General features: G+C 37.9%; 1 protein-coding gene across 3 annotated transcripts in view; it reads left to right on the top strand.

The window, feature by feature from the left end:
- The window catches only part of DOK7 (docking protein 7), a 66,710-nt gene that overhangs the window by 14,700 nt on the left and 32,041 nt on the right, over positions 1-19,969 (top strand). For all 3 annotated transcript variants that reach the window (XM_069794683.1, XM_069794664.1, XM_069794675.1), the window contains 3 exons: positions 1,114-1,233; positions 9,024-9,131; positions 11,833-12,695. In XM_069794683.1, the coding sequence (XP_069650784.1) occupies positions 1,114-1,233; positions 9,024-9,131; positions 11,833-12,695 (1,091 nt within the window). The remainder of the gene's footprint in view (positions 1-1,113; positions 1,234-9,023; positions 9,132-11,832; positions 12,696-19,969) is intronic.

Here is a 19,969-nt window from a genome sequence, read left to right as displayed (position 1 = left end):
GGTGGTGATGCAGGCATTCTGGTCAAGACCAGCTCTGCTGCTTTGAGTAAAATTGGCAAAAATACACATCCAACTCAGAATTGGCTAGAGACATGCAGAAGTCAAACTTAAGTCCAGATTAGGGGCCCAAGTCCCTAGGAAAGTAATATGCAAACCCCTACTGCAGGTCTAAGACTTGTTATTGTGGTTTTCTAGTGTGCATGGCTCTGGTGAACTGGTAGCACTTCTTCAAGACCTATATATTAATTTAATCTCCTTTTATGTCTGGTTACTGTATTATTTTTCCTGAAATCACTGGTTACCAGGATGGTCTTTTGCCTGATGTTTTAAGATCATAATTTTTTTTTTTTTTTCCTGATGTGAGTAATATTTGGACTGATAATTCTCAGATAAAATGTTCTATGGAGCACTTCTGGTCTTGTGTGTTGTCCATGTAGCCATATATCATGCAGCTCAGAACTTGTTTGTTTATTTAGTGATTCTCATTCTAATTTTGCTTGGGGCTATTCTTAATGAATGGAAAGCAAAATATCAGAATAGAGCAAAGGGTAAAGATCTGATGACAACCTATGGAGTAGTGTTACGTTCTGTTAATAATAGACACATAGGACTTACTCTAGGAAAATTTATACTATAATCTAGCATTATAACCGAATCCTAATTCATTGGGATATTAAAAAGCTGCTCTTGGTTAAAATTGGGTAGACGTAGAATTAAGTTGGTTCATTTTGATGAAGACACTTTCAGTATCCCTGCCACGTGCATAGCTAAGATTTGATCTACAAAATTTTGGGGGTAAATAAGAATAAAACACCCAGACAGCTGTTCAGAATATGGCTTGTATTTTGGCATTGCTCTAAGTGCCTGAATCTCAGGGAATTAGCATAAATGATGAGGTAGCTATTGAATTTATGTGTATGTTTGTGATATAGTGGGTGTGTGCTGACCTGAATTTTTTCTTCTTATTTCTCTCTGGAGAGCGTCTCTTGTTGATTTCTTTTCGTGGCTTGCACTTAGTATGCCTTTGATTGCTATATTATAAATAGCTTCAGCTAAATATATTTCTAATGTATCCAGGTGCAAAACTCATATTTATGTTGTGCTTTCTTGCAGGGGCTGGTGTTTTTTTCCTTTCTTGTGCTGAAGGAGAGCAGATCAGCTTTCTTTTCGACTGTATCGTCCGTGGCATCTCCCCGACAAAAGGCCCTTTTGGTTTGCGTCCAGTCCTACCAGGTTAATATAGGAAGTATAGAGTAACTGAGCAAAGTAGGAACTTGTCATGTCTAGCACTTATTGCTGTGACTGTAAGAACAGCTTGCAGACACTAAGGGTGTAGAAAGTGCAAAGTGGTTTTCATTCTGAAATGTCACAGTACAGATTTATCAGTTGAATGTACCCATTTTTCCTCTGCTGCTCTGGCTCATTCATATTTCTGGTGATATTGCTAACTTTAGCCTTCTTTTATTTAACAGTACTAAAATGTGGCAATTTGAATTGAAAGGAACCCTAACCTTTAGTTTTAAACTTATACAGTTCAACTTGAATCCATGTCTGCATTACTATTTTGATAGTTTAATGGAAAACCAACTTCTGGGGCATTTTGAGTTCATCCAAAACACTTAGAACTAAGTCTTGCCAAACAGAAAACTTTGTTAGACCTCCACAGCACACTTCATTTTTTGCAGCTTGAGCTTCTTTCCTGATGTGCAAAGATTAAGTTCCTTTTCCTATTTCATAGTAAATGCTGCATGCACTGTAATGTTCAGAGACGAAATTAGATGGCATCATAGTAAGCCCTGTTGCCTTTTGACTTTAGCAGATGAAGAAATATAATATTGAGTTGGAATGACTGTGTCAAACAGGGCAAGAGTGTGGAAATGAGATTGCAGAAAAGTATCTATGAATTGTCAGTGGGATATAGAGGGAAAAGGTTGCAAGAATGATGAAGGATGAGGCGGGATTTGTGGGAAATACAGATCAGTTTCTGTTTAAGTGTTAGGCAGATAATAGGTGTTTGACAGGGTTTTATTGCCGTTATAAGATTAAGATAATTGCAGGAAGGAAATGTAATAGAAAAGATTAGATCTGAATGCGAAACTTATGAAAATAAATTATTAGAAGTTAGTTAAGGTAAATGCAGTAGACACAAGGCTCAGTTTATCCCTTCTTTGCCATAGCTGTAAATAAAGTAAATAAAATAAGCAGAATAGTGGGCAATAAAACCTCATTCTTCTTATAAGATGATCTGTGTTTGCATTCAACTAAGTGGAGTGTTAAAAAAGAATCCCAAACAACAAAAAACCAACAACAGAAACCCCCAAAACAGTGCCAATACTTAAAGCTTTTCTATTGAAGGCATATTTTCTGCATATCTAAAACTGTATTACACCTACACAACTCCTAAATCTTTCATTTAACAAAAATTTATGTCCAGAAAAATTAAGCCTACAAGTAACTATTCTGTTGTCTTTTTGAAAAATAATTGTTGGGGTGTTTTGTTTTGGTTTTTTTTTTTTTTTTTAAATTTTAATTTTAGATGTCACATTCTTTGAAAAAATCTTTTTTTAGAGGCATGTAGAAGTAAATCTACTTTCGCATCCTAGTTATCAACTCTGGCATTTGTGGGTTGTTGTACATAGCCACATAGCACATTCCCTTCCCTCCTTCAAGAGCTTTGACCTCACTGAAGTGCATAAAGTGGATGTGGAATATCCTGGGGATCATTTGGTGATTTTTGTAAGGGAAGACCTCTTTTCTGAGGTCCTTTTCATTTGTCTTCTGTGCTTGATGGACTTGCCGCTAAAATGAGGTGAAGATGTACTCAACCACTCAATTTCACCTTGTTTCCCTGGGCAGGGGCAGTGTTCTGTCGGAAACTGTGCTCACATTCTTCGCAGATTCTTCTGCAGTCCTTTTCCAAGCTACTTTGACCCCTCTAACTTACATTTCCCTGTATCTTTACTCTTGTCTCTTCCAGTTTGTCGTCACCCCCTATGTACACATCCCTTCATAGAAAATTTTTAATTTTTTATATTCTCCTTCATTTATTATCCCATGCAGAATCTTGCACAGACCTGTTTAAGGCATATGCACATGTGCAATACCAGTGATTCATCCATAACTTAATTTTCCTTATCAAGTATGCTGTTACACAGAATATACTGTATTGCTGGAAAAGGTCAAGTCTCTACCAGCTGTGTAAAGTATCTGGCAAGAGTATTGAAATTCGCTCAACCTTTTGAAAGGGTTAGTTATTAAATAGATTAATCATCTGCACACCTCAGATAGCTAGATCTAAACTTCCAGATTGGGGATTCTACCAAGAAACATCTAGTTAATGTTTTTCTTATTTACTGCAGTGCAGAATGCTATGCAGCCTCAGCTGTGCTTTATATATGCAATGTTCTGCTTTTGTGTAATTTAAAAGCTTTAATAGGAAGCTTCTGTCCACAGTTTGCTATTTGAATTTGGCTTCTTGCCGTTGCCAGTACCTCTCCAACTTAAACATGAAATGTGCTTCAATAACTCTTAGGTATTTTCAAGAAAGAAAACACACAAAGGGCACCTGTACAGAGAAAAGAACGTAATGTGGTGAAAAAATGTCACATTGACAGTGTTCTTGGACACCAACGTCCACAGCACAAATATAATCTAGAGATGTTATGCAGTCAACATCTGCTTAGTATGTCTTTGGAAAAAGGGAAATGAATGAAGCCAGTGGCTTCATGTACAAACAGCTCAACCATATGGTTAAATGGAGTGCTGAGATACTGGCACGAAATTATTAGGAAATGGTAGAGACTGGTTTGAAGAGGACTGGAAAATGACCAGTTTCCTTACTTTTCCTTGCCATAGTGATTCTTTAAACAAATGTAAAATGCCCAGTATCCAAAATGAGTTTGTAAACTGCATGTGCAAGGGATATGTGCTCAAGTATAATATTCACATCTTTTCAGGGCTGTAGTTCAAGAAAATATACTTTACTTCCTTAAAACCTTGCTGGTCTTATAACATAGATAAATGATTAGTGTATGTATTTTATTATGTCATCTATAAAATATGTAATGAAAATGCTGTGCAGTGGAGCTCATAAACTTGACTGACCTTTGCAAGGTATCAAAATCTGGTCTAATGTCTTATAGATGACCTGCTTTAAGCAGCAGGTTAGACTAGAGAACTCCTGACATCCCTTTCAAACTGAATTATTCTGTGGCTTTTTGGAAAGGTGTATCAAATGAATATGAATATTCTCATGATAAAAATAATTCTATTGTGTGTACATCCAAAATAAAATGGAAAAGAAAAAGAATATTAGATGTTTTACAGTTTACTATTGTGTGGTACTTATTTTGGGAGTCCATTAATTCTGCAAAATTGTACCAAAATACTCCTATTGGTAGCTCCATTAGCAGATTGGAGGTTTTGATATGTTAGAGGCTGCATGATTAGGTCTCAAATTTAAGACATATGGCATTGAGGGGCAATGCAAAGGTAGTGCAGTGTTTTAAATAAAGGACTCAGATGAGTGACAGGATGTCTTTGGGTGGCTTGTTTTCCCCAGCTACTAGTTGGAAGATAATTGCTGTAATTGGCTACTTGCATAGTCCCCCCACTTTTTTTTTCTTAAGAAGGTATTTAGAAAACAGACCAGAGAATTTTATGTTCTTGTCTTGACAGAAGTCTAGGTATTTACATAGTAATTAATCACTGATTGCATGGTTTGTAATCTATACTGAATTTGCATGCATGTTATTTGAGAAATGTTTGTTTATCAGGTGTGTGTTGAATTCCTTCTTTTCACTAGCAAGATTCATCTTGAATGTCAAACATGAACACAGCAAAGGCCCAACAGCCAATCAGTGATGTCTTTGATCAGTGGGCAGATCAGTACTCTCTAAATCTGGCTAAGGCTATGCGACAGTCTAGTCCTGCAGGCTGGAAAGACCCCAAACGTAATGTTGATAGTCTTGATGCTCTCTTTTAATTTTGGAAGCTTTTTCAGGCTGCTTTGTGACTGACTGGAGAGTGTGCAGTGCTGCTTGCTGAGGATCTATCTGATGCTTTTTCTTTTTGTTGAAGCTTGATACACCTTTGGCCATTGCAAGACAGCTCTGTGGCTGCCTTCTGCAGTATCTGTACCAAGTGGATCCTCCTCAAACTTTTAGGACATCTTTTCATTCCTCCAGACATCTTACAAGGTGTGGAGATGTTAGCATGAAGGTGAGGGTCCAGGCCTGATTTGCAAATATGCCTACAGTTACAAAGGAAGAAAGGAGAGATGTTCAGCGTAATTTATCTAACTTTGTTTAATGAAGTAATTAACCAATGTTGCATTTTAAAGATGCATATAATCAAGCATATCTTAGGTAGCTGCTGACTTAACTTGATACAATACATTTTTTCGTGACAGGTGCTTACTGAACAACCCTGGAGCTTTGAATTACTGTGACACTTTATTCGTATGTTACCAAAGTACTCAAAATCTCCCACGATGAGCAGCTGATGTGGCTTTAATGAATATCCACCAACGTAATATAAAAATAAAATCTCCATCGAGGCATTTTTAGTCTCGCCAAATTTGATGTAATCCTTCCCCTTTGCCCCAAAGCAGCATTTAAGAATTCAGTGATTGCCTCACACAAAAGGCTTTTCTTCATAGCAAGGGATCCATTTTTTGTTTGGAAAATGATAAAACACTTTCTTAATTGAAGGACCTGAGTGAATCTAACTGCCTAGATTCCATGGGAGTAAATCACGTTATAGGATACATTTGCTAAGAGTTTGGGAAATTAAGGTACTAATTGCTCTTAGAGTTGTTGGAGCTCCTGTAGGATGTTGTGTGGGCAGAGCTGTCTGAACTTCCTTGGACAGCTGTCTCAGTACTGGTCATGCTGCTTCTGTCCTCCTGAGTTAGTAATATGGCAAATTACTATACAGTTATTTAAAGTCTTTGTATTGTGCATGCACAAGGTATAGGATGATGCCAAAAATCCAACTTTACTGTTGAAAAAACCCCTTGTTTTTATCTTTGTTTTTAGGCCATATTTCTACACTCATATGACAGGAAGTCATAGGTTATGCCCTCTGTAAGGACTGGTCTCTAAAAGATAGCTGCCAGTGACTTCAGTCTTTAGTCTGATTTTGTAGCAAAACATCCCATTTAGTGCTTGGTAGTCTGTAACTAAAAATACTGCTATAAGAATCTGCTGCTTCTGGGGAATAGTATTGTGTGTGTTTTCTATAGAAGTCTTGCTTATTAGCAGAAAAGATTAAGGGCAAGACAAAACTTCAGTAAGACTGATGGACAATTATTTTTAATATCTGCCTGAGACTTGAAGTCTATGTATGTTTGGCAGGTTTTGAAACTATTTCTCTAGATATTTCCTAGTACTTGCTAAGAAAGGGTTCTTCTAATCAATCGTCCACAAAACTGGGCAATGAGAGGTCACAGCACACAACTATGAACCCAATTTTATACACACCTTTTATACATAGGCAGTCCTTAAGGGGAAGTTTAACCAAAAAATTACCAGTCCTATTGGACAGCCAGTATGCCTAGAGATTTCATGATATTGGGTGAAACCTGTTGTGTTCTGTAGCTGTGTAGCTGAAAGGAAATTTGGCTTCCAGAAGCAATTGAACATGTGAAATGCAAACTTACTGATTTGCTTCAACTTCCCTCCTACCTCCCCATCTTTTATTTTATTATAGGCCATTTTTGCAAGATCAGTTGTTTGACCAGTTGGGGTTTTTTTTAATTACATCTTTTGCTGTCTGTAAGAGGGATATCAGTTACTAAAAAACTAATAGTTGTGTATGTGCCCTAGTAACATTCTGAAGATCTATATTTATCAAGTAATCCTGTTCTGAGGAAAGTGGAAGGGTCTTTCCTACTGATGGTTCTTTGCTGTGGGAAGGGTTAGTGTCTGTTGCATCTTGGTTTGACTAATTTGCTGATCTGTTATGCCAAGTTTATACTCAAAGTGCTCGTAGAACATCTTTGTTGAACCTTTTTGGACATAAGGGCATTTAACTAGATACAGCAGAGTAACTGGAGCAGAGGACATTCAAAAATAGATTCAAGCTTGTAATGCTGTATGCCACTGAACAGATCCTTGCATAGACCTGTCTGGGTTGCACCATAGGTGCTGGTGGCCAAATCTTGTATTTTCCTTTGGCAGAGGTCCATATGGAAGCATTGGGAGTTTCATTTGAGTAAGCAGTTATGCAGGTTTGAACTAGTACATGCTTAATATGAGTTGTATTGCAGGGGAAATAAGAATGGAGACCTAACAAGATAATCCATACCAAACAGTCCTCTTTTCTATTCTAAAGTTTGGAAGGTGTTAGACAGTGACATCAAACAATGTTTGACCTGGGAGACACAGAGGTCACAGACCCTGTTTGTCACAGGCATTGTTGCCTTGTCCCTGTTAGAACATCTTTGGTTTCCAACATATGCTGTTATAGAAGGACTGTGTGTGTCTGGCTTGTTCTGCTAATCTTATCCAGGTTGCAGACCGCTAAAGACGGAAGTCCCCTCTACATGGGAAAGAAAGTTCAGCATTGTCAGTTCTGTTCCTGTGACGTACTTGGATCTATCCAGGGCAGATCAGAAACTGAATGTGGTTAGGGAGGAGAGATGTGGCAGCTTGTTTCTCAGGTAATTAATAACATAGGGACTCCTGTGGAACTTCAGCTCACCTGGCAGTGCTCCTTCCCCTAGTTGTGAGCTTGTTTTGACTGCTGTGTTGACAACATCAAACCCAAGTATTTTAAAATTGAAAGACCTGGGATAAAAATGAAACTTTTCTTTCATCATTTCAACTGTTTTTTATCTTACTAACTCAACCACAGCAATGTATAGCCCTTTAATCCTTTTTTCCTTCTTACTAAATGATTCAACAATTAAATGTTTTTGTGGTGTGTTACTACTACCCAGTTGATCAGATACACAAAGCAGCAGTTGTGAGGAAGCTACTCTGTTTTATCTGTTATTAATTACTTTCCCTGTGTAATTAATAAAGGCTACTTAAACTTCTGATGATGAACAGATTAGTGGACCATATCCTTTGCAACTGCTGAACGCAACATACTTGTCAGTGCTGTTTGAAGAAATCTGTAAGATTTCTCTTGGGATGATGGTTATGATTACTTCCAACATCTGGTTTTATTGTTGTGCCTGGCTGGAAACAGAATGGTCTAGAGGAAACTGGCCTGTTTTACTGATGAACGTTCTTCCACATTCTGTGTAACTTTTGGTCTTTCTCTTTCTATTGGAATAGAATGAGCCTTCTTCAGTGAAGTAATTTCAGCTGGAATGGCAAGCTCACTAAAATGTATGGGGAAAATCACTGATAGTACATTTTAGGATAGTTTTTACCATTCTAACTTGTCTTGTATTAAACATGAAGGCATGCTTATTTCATCTCTGACTTCTGAACTTAATGACCTTCTGAACATCAAGCTTGAAAGCAGCATCTTTGTAAATAGATGATCTGGATTGGAAGATATCAGATAGTTTAATCACTATGACTCTGAGTTTATGATGTAGATTTTTGAATTTGTAAGATGAAAAATTTGGTCTTTCTTGATGATAAAATTCCCAATGAGTTCAGTGAAGTCAGGACACGTTTTACAGGTCATGTGTTAGTTTTCAACTCCTCTAGACCTGCTGGTTGCTAATTATCTCTGCAGCTATTGCCTTTGGTGTTGTGCTCTTCAGGGTTCTGTCCCTGGTGGTAACTCTTACAGACATTGGGTATAATCCCTGAAAGCCTTGGACGCTTAGAATTATAACTTATTATGTAGCACTTCTCCAGGATGTGCTTGAAGGCAGATTGTCCTATACATTTTCTGATCGACATTTTCCCTTCCTGTAGCAAAAGATCAAACATAAGAACCTAAGAATATCTAACATTCTTACCTGACATAAGAATACGTCTCCTTTTTCTTTACTTCTTTTTATATATTTTCCTTGTTTCTTCTTTTTTTGTTTATTTATTTTCTGTTTCTTTTTAAAGATCCAAGTACAAATCCAGCCTATTCAGAAGAAAGATTGGCTCATGAAGCTTTGCAATTAGAAAAGCGCTTGAGCTTGCTGTCCCATACAAGTCGCCAGGGCAGTGGAGGTAAGAAGTATCTTTAAGTAAATAAAAATAAGTGGTATTCCTTCCCTCCCAGGCTTTAGAAATGAGCATATGTATATAATTATAAGATGCTGAGTTTAAAAGAAAAATAATAGGGAAACAGTCAAGATATTTAATTTGGCTGCTGTTGCTTGTGGGGCAGTTCTTCAACAGCATTGTCTAAAGTCCATTAACATAGATTGCAGTTTTGCAACTAAGCAGGGTGAGTTTGGGATCAAACGCTATTAACATAGGAAGATCCTTTAGTATGCTGAATCCTACTGAATTTGTGCATGTGCAACTTCAAAAGAACTGTCTGTGTCAAGTTTGATATCTCCTTAAGTACTTGACTAACTCAGGCCTGGGAGATGGACTGACTTATATAGTTCACAAATCAGGCTTACAGCAGATTTTTGTAGTAAAACCTAGGACTCCGGTGCTTTGCTTGTAAGTGTTATTATTCTTGCTCTTTGTGGTACTATCTGTACATGTCCCTTCTGGAGTTCTTTATGCATCAAAGTAGAATTGGTGTCTAGCACTGGATTTGTAAAAGGGCCTATGCCCTGAACTGCCATTTGAATTGTTTAATAGCAGAAGTTAGATCCTCAAAACATCTGCTTTGCCCTAGGCTCTAAAACCTACAAGCCTAAAAATGGCCCTTTGAAGATCCTCAGGAGCTTAATTATGTACTTCTATACATGTCAATGGCTACTTTAGTCTTGACACTGCTGAGTACTGTGGTTTGTGACTAAATTCCACCGAGACTTCCTGAGGTTTTTCTTGATTGGCATATAACTACTAGACTTGACTAGATTGATGAAAAACAAATGCAACTTGATAGAGAAGCATGCCTGTTTTTTTTATCCAGTCAGTCTGGTTAGAAGACATGGCCCAACTTCGTATACATTCTCTGCTTGAGATTACTTAAATTTATGACCTTATTCTCCTAAGAATGTTATAATCCTCAGAGAATGAGGAGTCCTCGGGTAAGATTTTCATATTCTGTTATTTAAGTTTTGTATGGGAAAATTAGATATTTGTGTTTATGGGAAATAAAACACCAAGACTGTCCCTGTAGGTTTGATGGAAGGAACATTTGCCTGAATCTGGAGATCTAGGTTCTGCCACTGCCTTGGAGAACATGTAGCTCTACACAGTTAGAGCATTTTCTTCAAGACTGTGGGAGGGCTTCCCTTCCAGAGTTCTAAAGTGCCTAAAATATTTGTCTAAGAGAAGTGATTTCAAGTAAATTCAACAATCTTATTTTTAAAATAAAAATAGATGTTTTTGTAAGCAGAATAACTTTTATTTAACAAGTATATTTCTTCTTCCAGGCTTGTTGCTGAGAACTACACTAATATTTTTGTAGTTTGTGCCTTCCATCTAGGCAACTGTATAATTTAATCTCAGTAGTTACACTTACACAGGGGTCACAAGACAGTGTTGTGCAATGGGCACTGGGGGAAAAGAAAGAATTAGATTTCACGGGATAAACATTGCTATTTTGTGATAGTATACATCAATAATTACTCCAAGAAGAGCAGGACAATTGTTTTAAACTTCTCCCTCAAAAACTGAGAATAGAAATACCCTAGTAACACCAGAAGCTCAGGTCACAATTTGCAGTGGACCCTTCCCCTTTCTACCCTATCTGGCAACTTATGCCCAAGGTTTAAAATTAATAAAATTAATACCTACAAAATGATCCAACTGTCAGCCTTTGTTTTCACATTGGTTTTATTAAGAAGAAAGAAAATAACATTGTGGAGTGTGTGTGTCACTACAAGAAAGTGGGGTTTTTTTTGTTTGGTTGGTTTTGTGTATGTGTTTGTGTGATGTTTGTGTTTTGTCCTTATGCCCTTATGGCCCTTTCATGCCAATGTTTAATTTTTTTCTTCCGTATTCTGTCTTGGATAGCAGTAGTTACCTGTCAAATTGTCCTTCTTGCAAGTATCAGTGAGAAAAAAAATTTCTTGCAAAATGTGCATAGATGAATCATGGAAGATCTTTTTGTATCTAGATATGTAAACATTTTTATAATAGTAATATTCTCACTTTTTTTTGTTACAGTGAGGTGTGGTTGTGTTTTGGTATAGATATGATGGAGAAGTACAGTGTAGGAGAGCTCAGAGGAGAGAACAGGACAGTCTTAACTTCGATTTTATTTTTGATGTCTCTTTAACATTCACTTTGATGTCAGTCAGATAAGATTTAAATTAAGAAAAAAAGTACAAATAAGATAATCATTTGGTTGATTCAGATCAAATAGAAACATGGAAATGTCTTATAGGGCTTTGGGTTACAGTAACAAGGTTCTCTTCAGAGCATCCTCAGCTATTCTGAATGTGGGACTTTGATTATTCCCTGTGACATAAGATAGGATTATCTAAAATAAAACCAATTAGCTGTACAGAAGTAAAATATGATTGAAAAGGGGAGAACTTGGTGCATAAACTCTAAAAATTTAGCCCTGAATGCATTATGTTCCGCAGCATGGTATGTTTATGGCAAGGTAACGTACTATTTGCATTTTGTTTTTCCCATGGGGATAGGAATTATTGCAGGAATTCTGGCTTTCTGACAGAAGTTCCCTTTACGAAAAGCAGATGGAATCTCAGGGTCCTTTCTGTTTGTACGTACTTGCCATGTTTCAGTCTGTTGATTGTGTTTTAAACATAGGTTGATGTGTTTTCTTCTTTTCTAGGAGACGACAGAAGTCTTTCAAGCTCGTCTTCAGATACCAGCCACTCAGATGTTAGTGTTGGGAGCAGATTGACAATTTGGCCTGAACAGTCTTCAGCCAGCACTTCTCAAGAGAGTCATGGATTGGCAGCTGCAAAGGGCATTTATCTTGGGGAAGAAAAGACCCTTCCAGAAGGGGCACGTAGCACCACTAAACTGCCTCCAAAGCCCCTCAGATCCAGACAGCTACAGGAAATAGGTCGTCAGAGCTCTTCTGACAGTGGAATAGCTACTGGTAGTCACTCTTCTTACTCTGGAAGCTTCTCTTCCTATGCTGGCAGCTTGGACATTTGCCATGGTGATGAGTTTGGATCATTGCTAAGCTTGCCATTGAACTTTCCTTCGGATCAGAATTTATGTACTTGTCCTCACAGTGAGCCCCAGAGAGGTGCAGGATCAGAGTATCAGGTTCCCAGCTCGCTCAGACATATTTACGATATACCCAGGAGTTTGTTACAGGCAGCTTCTAAAGATATGCAACCGAAGAGTGCAGATTCCACGCTATCCAAGGACCAGGCCCTGTCACCTCAAGGTGCTAGTGACCCAAAACTGCTACTACCACGGAGGGTACCTGAGCACAGCCAGGACAGAGGGAGGCCTTCATCCTCACTTGCAGAAAGCAGCAAGGACTCAAGTGATGAGACATATGTGGATTTTGTTTCGAGGTGGTCAGACACAAAACCACAAGGACAGGTGTCAGACTCCAAAAGTAGTGAGTTGTCACCACCTAGTGGGGCCTCAGCTGACCCCTATGACACATGTAGCCCCCACCTTGGGATGACAAGAGCTCTTTTTTCAGCTTGTCCAATCTGTGGTGGACTAAAGGTAAATACCTAACACTGAGCAGATGCTAACAAGCCTTGCTTAATATAGCATGATTAATATAAAATGATTTAAGTTGCAGGTCATAAATACTATTGTTTCCTTTATAATTTGAACAAGTAATAACTTTTGTGTTGTTTATGCTCAAGTTGAGAGGCTTAGCCCATGGTTTGCTCAAAATCTGTGCCTGATCAAGAAAACACTGAACAATATAGGCCATCGATCATTACTTTTAAATTGGTCAATTTTGGCTTTGGGTGTATCTGAGTGGCTTACAGTGACAGAGACAGAAGCTTTATAGGCACTGAGAGGGCTGAATTTGTCATATAACAGTAATTTAGCATGAAGGACATTGATGTCTTGTGCTGCTGGTATTTCAAAAGAAGAAAGAAGGGAGGTCAAATAGTATGTGCTGCTCTTAAGGTGACCACAGTTTATCTTTTTATTTTATTGATGTTTTTATATTCTTTATCATTGTTGTTTGAGCATGTCTTGCACAAGAAGCCAGGTTTGCAAAACTTCTCACTGGGGAAATAGAAGATAGTCAAGTCAGCATGGCAATCCATAGCAGATCAAATAATCCAGTACTATAACTGGCCAATGACAGATACTTTAGAGGAGGTATATAAAAACTCATTAGTGGTCTACTACCAGGACAGTGTATTTGCAGGAAAAATTATTTTTGATCACCAGTCACATAAAGACTTAAAACCTGAGTTATGGAGATTCACAGGCCTTTCTAAACAGATTTGCCAGTATCTGTAGGTATGACTTTGATATTCTTATAAATTCTTTTTGAACCCTGCTAAATTCTTGGCTTTTTATGGCAGTAAGCTTTGTACATTAATTGTACGTTGCATGAAGAAAATGTATCTGTTTTTACCCATTCTGGAAAAGACTTTTTTTGTGACTGTGTTTGCTAAACTACAAAAAGGTAAAGCTGCTTGTGTTGGTGAGCTGTTGAAAAGCTGGGAAGGTTAGAGGGAGTGCTCAAATTAGGGAATGTGTGAAGTAGGGATTCAGCAAGAGAGACTTATGTTTGAGGAATTAAATACTGCCACTGAAGTGTGTACATTTTAGATGAGCATGTGAGATTACATAATTCACTGCTATGAAAAGGGTTTGAGCATATAGTAAGTTATGAAAGAAAAATTAAAAGATTGTAAACTTGAGGGATTATTTTCTTTTCATGAGGTGTTTCATGCATTGGCATCATTGACTGCCTTCACATGTCTGAAAACTAGAAAATGTTGTCTGCCTGAGGTGCTTTTGTAGCCTCTGTAACAGCACCTTGGACGTTACTTTGTCATGTACTTGCACCATTTGGGCGGTAGGGAGACACTGGTGAGACAGGCCTTATAAGGTTGTGTCTACCATTGATCAGTAGGATCAGTGTTCTTCCAAGACCATCCTTGCCACCCATCTGCACCAAAGGCCCTCCTAGCCCTCTAGCCTAATTCTGAAAGCTTGGCTGGATGCAAGGGCCTGAGATTCAGCCTCTCACTTCTGTTCTTTCTGCAGTGCAGGCAGCGGCTTCCTGTGTCTGCCGCCTGTAGTTAGAGAGAAGTTGGGAAAATTGCACAAAACTGATTCTTAGAAAAGCTCTGCTTTGGGATCAGAAAGCTCCAAGATGGATTTGTTGTGGGCAGTGAGGAAAGAATTTAATGTACAGCTAGCTCACATGGTCCAAATGTTTCTGAGTGATCTGAATTGTCAGTTTAGACATGAATTTGTCAAATTTTCCCTGGATATCTGTGGCAGACAAGAAGCTGAAAATGAGTATTCCATTGTATATCTTCAAAACCATTAAAGACTAAATTATGTCACTACTTCTTTAATTGCCTGTTGACCCCAACAACACACACACCCACATCCTTTATTGCAAAGTGCTGTCAGGTTTCATGCTGTTTCTGGTTGCCCTGAAAATATCAGTTGGCAAGAATGTCAGGGATTGTCAATATTTAAACAAATTTAGCGAGAGAAACTCTGGTGCAGCCCTCTTACTAACTCTTGTTTTAGCATGAGATACACACATCTTACCTTTTTTTTTCCTACCCATTTGTAAGCAGTCAGGAAAGAAGTCTCATTAAATGGAATGATTCATGGGTTTGTTTTTACTTCTGAAAGAAAAATTAACCTTTTGATACATTGTCCCAAACTGTCAAGATGAGTTATTTTAGCAATATTTAATGTACACTGTCTTTGGCTTTTCTCATGATGAATATGGTGAAAGCACAAATCCATATGCTGTAACTAAAAAATAATTCTTATCTTTGTGCTCTAAACAGAATATGCTTAAGATGCAGTTAGGGCCAGGAGGAGTTGATTTATGGATTAATGAAGACACCAGGTTTTCACATTTATTTAAATTCATGTTCAAAAGGCTTTAGTGTGCCAGTGTTTGGAGTTCCTTTGCAATTTCAAGTTAAGCTGTTAATTAAATTGTGTTGAAGGTTTTTAAATGCCTACTATTTAAAGTGAGTGAGTGACCTGAGTAGAGGAGAGTCTACAGCAGTAATAAAGGATATAAGCATTGGTTTGTTTTCTGCCCTGTATGTAAACTTTGGCAAATCGAGGTTAGGTCTGTGTGTATTGGGAGTTCAGCATGTGAAGAGTTGGAGACAGGTTGCAGGATGAAGACATGCATATGTGGAAGGCATGGTGGCGTTCATGATTGGGATTGACTTGGTTAAGAACCACCTGCTCCACTAATGACAAGGATGGTGATGAACGTAGGGAGAGCATACCGTGGGAAAGTGCCAAGTTTCAAACAGAAAATAGGGCAAGGAAGCCTTTCTGCTTCACTCTGGATGAAGAATAGAACCAGCATGAAGAAAGTCACTAAATATTGCTTCTATTTTTTCTATATTGTATTTCATATTAGACATTGGGGATTAATAAGCAAGCATGCAGGGTGTTTTGCTTTCTGTTGTATGTTATTGTAGTGTGCTCAAGATGTCCTTCTCTACAAACTTCACAAGGTGTGCCTTTGCTATGTAATTTTTGCGTAGGTGATTTCAGTGCTGTAGATGATTGCAGAGATGAATTCTTTGTGTATTGTAAGTATATTTTAAGCTTGGAATGTTGGATTGTTATGGGATTTCTGAGTAAGCTGTAGAGATTTATTATTAGACTTTACTTATTACATTTTCAGCTACTTAGCTAATACTAATTTGATGAATAGAATTTCACTGTATGCTTGTTGCTCTGTAACTTCATTTGATGCTATAGTTTGAGAAATTATGTCAACCTTTTTTATAGGGTGTTTTTTTTTTTTTACACCACCATTGTTTGTAAATTTTATTAGAAGTCTGAAAAATAAAATTATTTTCCAACTCTTTTTGTCCTTTTCCATCTGACAAGTACTGGTTTTAGTTTTGCTTTGCTTTTTGTCCCCTGACCACCTTCTTGCAAGTTGAATTAATATGGAATGATTATGGCTGTCTCTTCACACTACTTAGTTTTCTATTCAAATCACTGTTGACAGCTTGAAATATGCGTATTAGTAGGAATGACTTTTATGTATGTCTAGCTCAGCCTAAACTCATATTTATGTCAGTGGGAGTTCTTATGTATGTAGAAATATAGTCCTGATTACTGCTTTGGTAGTTAATTTGCCACTATAGAGGAGAAAAGAAAGTGTCAGTTTGTGTGTGTCTGTTATCATCAATTCTGTATTGGTGTTCAGCCATCTACTTTAGTTGCTCATTTAACAATACCAAAACCTCCTTGGTGACAATGGTCCCAAATTAGGAGCTGGTCTACCCAAATCCTCTGCGAGGTATTTGTATAGTTCCTGCAACCACAGTAACTGTATGCCTCAAACTTTGAATCTCCCAGCATATCTAAGCGGAAATACAGGAATGCTGTGGTCACGATGCAGAAAAGAGGTTAGGGGTTTTGTCAGGTAGCAGGATCCACAGCGCTGAGTGGCTAAGAACCCTTCCCTACACAGGATAGGGAGATCTGGTACCTGCCTTGGGGGGATGTGGATCTCTGTTTAAGTGGAGAGTTGCTTTGATAAGCTGATGGGAAATTTACCTCTTTTAGTCTGTTCTGTAGGAACTGCTTTATTTTGCATTACAACTGTGAGGGAAGGCATGTGTATGTCTGTACTGTGATCCTTGAGCAGGCACTTTACTCAGTTTATTTAATCACGCGGCACCATGACCCTGCAGGTCTTGTTAATCACATGCAGCCTTTTGTGAGTACAGAGTCTCTGAGTAGATCTAGAGCTACTACCTAGAGCTACTACGAATGTCTGTGTTTCCATTGTGCATTGTAGACCAGGGAGAGACTAAGCCTAGAGAAAAGCAAGGCTAATGTGTCCTCAGGCAGAGAAGGGGCTTGAACTCTAAAGAACATCTTGCACTGAAGTCTGTTTTGTGGTCTCGCCTGGACTGATTTAACCAAGGTCATGAACAGCCTGTAACTGGGTTGGGAATACAGCCTTTATCTTCCAAATCCTGTACTTCCCCCTTAACCCTGGATTTAGCTGGTGTGTCTCCTTTCATTGTAGACACTGCTTTTGAAAGTGGTAAAAGAGATGGTCTATAAGGTGTAAACTTGTGTAGTGACATTCAAGAAATAGCAGCCGCAGACTGCGTTGTCACATCTATGTAACTGAGAATGTTTTCAATTTTTTTGTCTTTTAATCAGGTACTTTTCTAATGTAGTATTAAAATACATATTAAAGAAATCACAGTATATCGTTATATACAGCTTTAATGTAGCTATTTTTTTTTCTGTTGGAGCCATTACCTCTTTCCCCATGAGACTGAACACCTTATGTGTTTATCCTGTAGTGTGTTTATTTCCCATCTTTCTCTGAAAGTATGGGAACATGATTATTTGTAATTACACGCCTTTTACATCTCTTTTCAAAGATTTTTTTTTTCTTTTACAGTATTGATGTGTGATGCTGTAACATTTTATGCTTCCTCCCACCTTCAGAAAAGCTACAGGCTGTCTAAATTCTCAGTTGAGAAGGATGCATTTGTAAGCTTCTACGGCATTGTTCCTACTTATATATCTGCTCTAATCTCAGAGCTCTGGGCAGTTAGGCAACACACACACCTTCAAAACTGTAACAGGAACAGTTTGCACCTCAGAGGAATCTGGAAGTCAGTCATCAGTATTATTGACCTGAGTGACAGTGTGTTTGTGAGAGTCTCGTATGCTTTGATGACCATTGATTCTGGGTATTATTGGCTTTTGGCATGAATTAGAAAGCTTGCATTTGTACTCTCTTTTAAGATTTAATTACAATTGTTTTTCTTTAAGTCCTGACTGTGATACATTAACCTGCAGTGAGGTGCATCTTCCATAACATTTAACACCACTAAATGAGGTGACTGGACTGGACCATAATTTGGCAATCTGGCACTTTACATACATTACTGTTGAGATGTTGCTTATCAGCAGTTCACAGGGGAAGGAAGATTTTTTTTTTTCTTCTCAGTTTACCGCTGTTATTTTGTACAATATTATAATGCTTCTTGGCAATAGGCTTCACTCCCAAGGAATCAAGAAGAGACCCAGCTTCCTTTTACTTTGTTGTTGCTGGTAAGGGCTCATATAAGTGACACGGCTCTTCCAAAGCTTTGCTTGGAGGAGTTCACTTAATAGGTATGTCTCTGGATTTGAGATAGCACAGTAAAATACAAGACATGCCAACCATACCAGAACTGTGCAGATCTGACTTGCTTTTGGCCCTGTAGGAGGCTTTCTTACCTCTTACCTGAAAAATAATACAGAAGATACTCTCCATCTGTCATGAAAGAATCCCCACAGCATTTGTGCTAAGAATAAAGGTTCTAATCTGAATTCAGAATAATAAGAATTAAGCTCTTGGCACTTCTTGGGATCAGGCAGTAAGTGGAATAGATAGCCTGTGGTCTGTAATTGGAAAAGAAGTGCCTGCCACAGAAGCACTGGTAAGTGAGATGACATTAATAATGTCAAGAGAAGACAGCATCTTTCCTACATGAGGGAATGTAGACAACATAGCTCAATGGAATTCATTCTTCTGTACTAAATAGAAGTGTTGCTGGATTGCTGTTCTGTCAGAGAACCAGTGAAGATATTGATAAACCACGGTATTGACCTTTTATACTCATCAGAATGAACAAATGGGAAAATCTACTTCCTCCCCTAAATACAATCAAGCTGGATAATAGCTTTTATTATTACTACAACTGATATCTACTTCTTCCTCTGTTGGGAGCAATAGCTTTTCTGAAGAGAGAGGAAAAAAATGTTTTGAAGGAGGAGGAGTCTGACAATAAAAGCTGGAAAAAATTACTCTCTTTGGAATGTAGGGTTTGTGGGGGTTGGGTTTTTTTGACCTAGTTGTAAAGAGACTGATCAGATTGCTTGGAACGGCCACAATGGGAAAATGGAAAGCTTTTTTTCTAAATAGAAATCCCTTTCTTTCTGGAAAAATTCTACAGAATCCTATGAAGTGTTAGCAGACACTTTCTATCTCCATTTTCTAAAAGGGAGGAAGTAGAATTCACCTGCAGAGGAAGAAACCACAAAAAGAGATTAGGAAAGCATGGATTACATTGAGCTGAACTCAGAGGGAAGCAAATAACTCTAGTGGCAGCCTTGGATTAAGTTTCCTAGGTTTGATTCCCATGTGGTTCATCTCTTTCTGGAAGAGCATAAACAAAGTTGCTTTAAAAAACCCTCAGTTCCTTGACTTGCATTTCTACAAAATTTTTGTAATGTCTACTAACATTATATTTTTAAGATCATGGATTAAAGAATGCTATGCAGAAAATACTCTGTTTTGATTAACAGTCACTGATATCAAAGTAATTGCGTGGTTCAGAAGGAACTGGCGAGTATCAGTAGGATAGCAATCATTTGGATGGGATGTCTGGAGGGTTGACAGCAGCTCACTGTGAGTAGATGAGAGAATTGAAAATAGACACTCAGTGGGGGTGTGACCTTTCCTACCAACCATTTTTGACAGAGCCACTTAAAACTGGAAGTATGCAAATTAGAAGGATGAAATGTGTTCCAACAATATTACACAAACTGTGCTTAAATTTGTCCACAACTCATGACAAGACATGTGATTGGAATTAGTTTTGGTAATTCTTGATGCCCAATATACTTACTTCAAGATATCTATGGAAATACTTTCAGTCTGGCTGATAATATCCCATATGGATTTGTAATCAGATTAGAACCTTAAGGTATCAGTTGTGTAGCGGTTGTGATGTAGGCAAATTCTTACTGTTTCTAATATAATTGTGCAACCCTATGCC

This window comes from Haliaeetus albicilla, chromosome 1 (assembly GCF_947461875.1).
Source record: "Haliaeetus albicilla chromosome 1, bHalAlb1.1, whole genome shotgun sequence".
Classification (NCBI taxonomy): domain Eukaryota; kingdom Metazoa; phylum Chordata; class Aves; order Accipitriformes; family Accipitridae; genus Haliaeetus; species Haliaeetus albicilla.
This window is presented reverse-complemented; position numbering and strand designations above follow the sequence as displayed.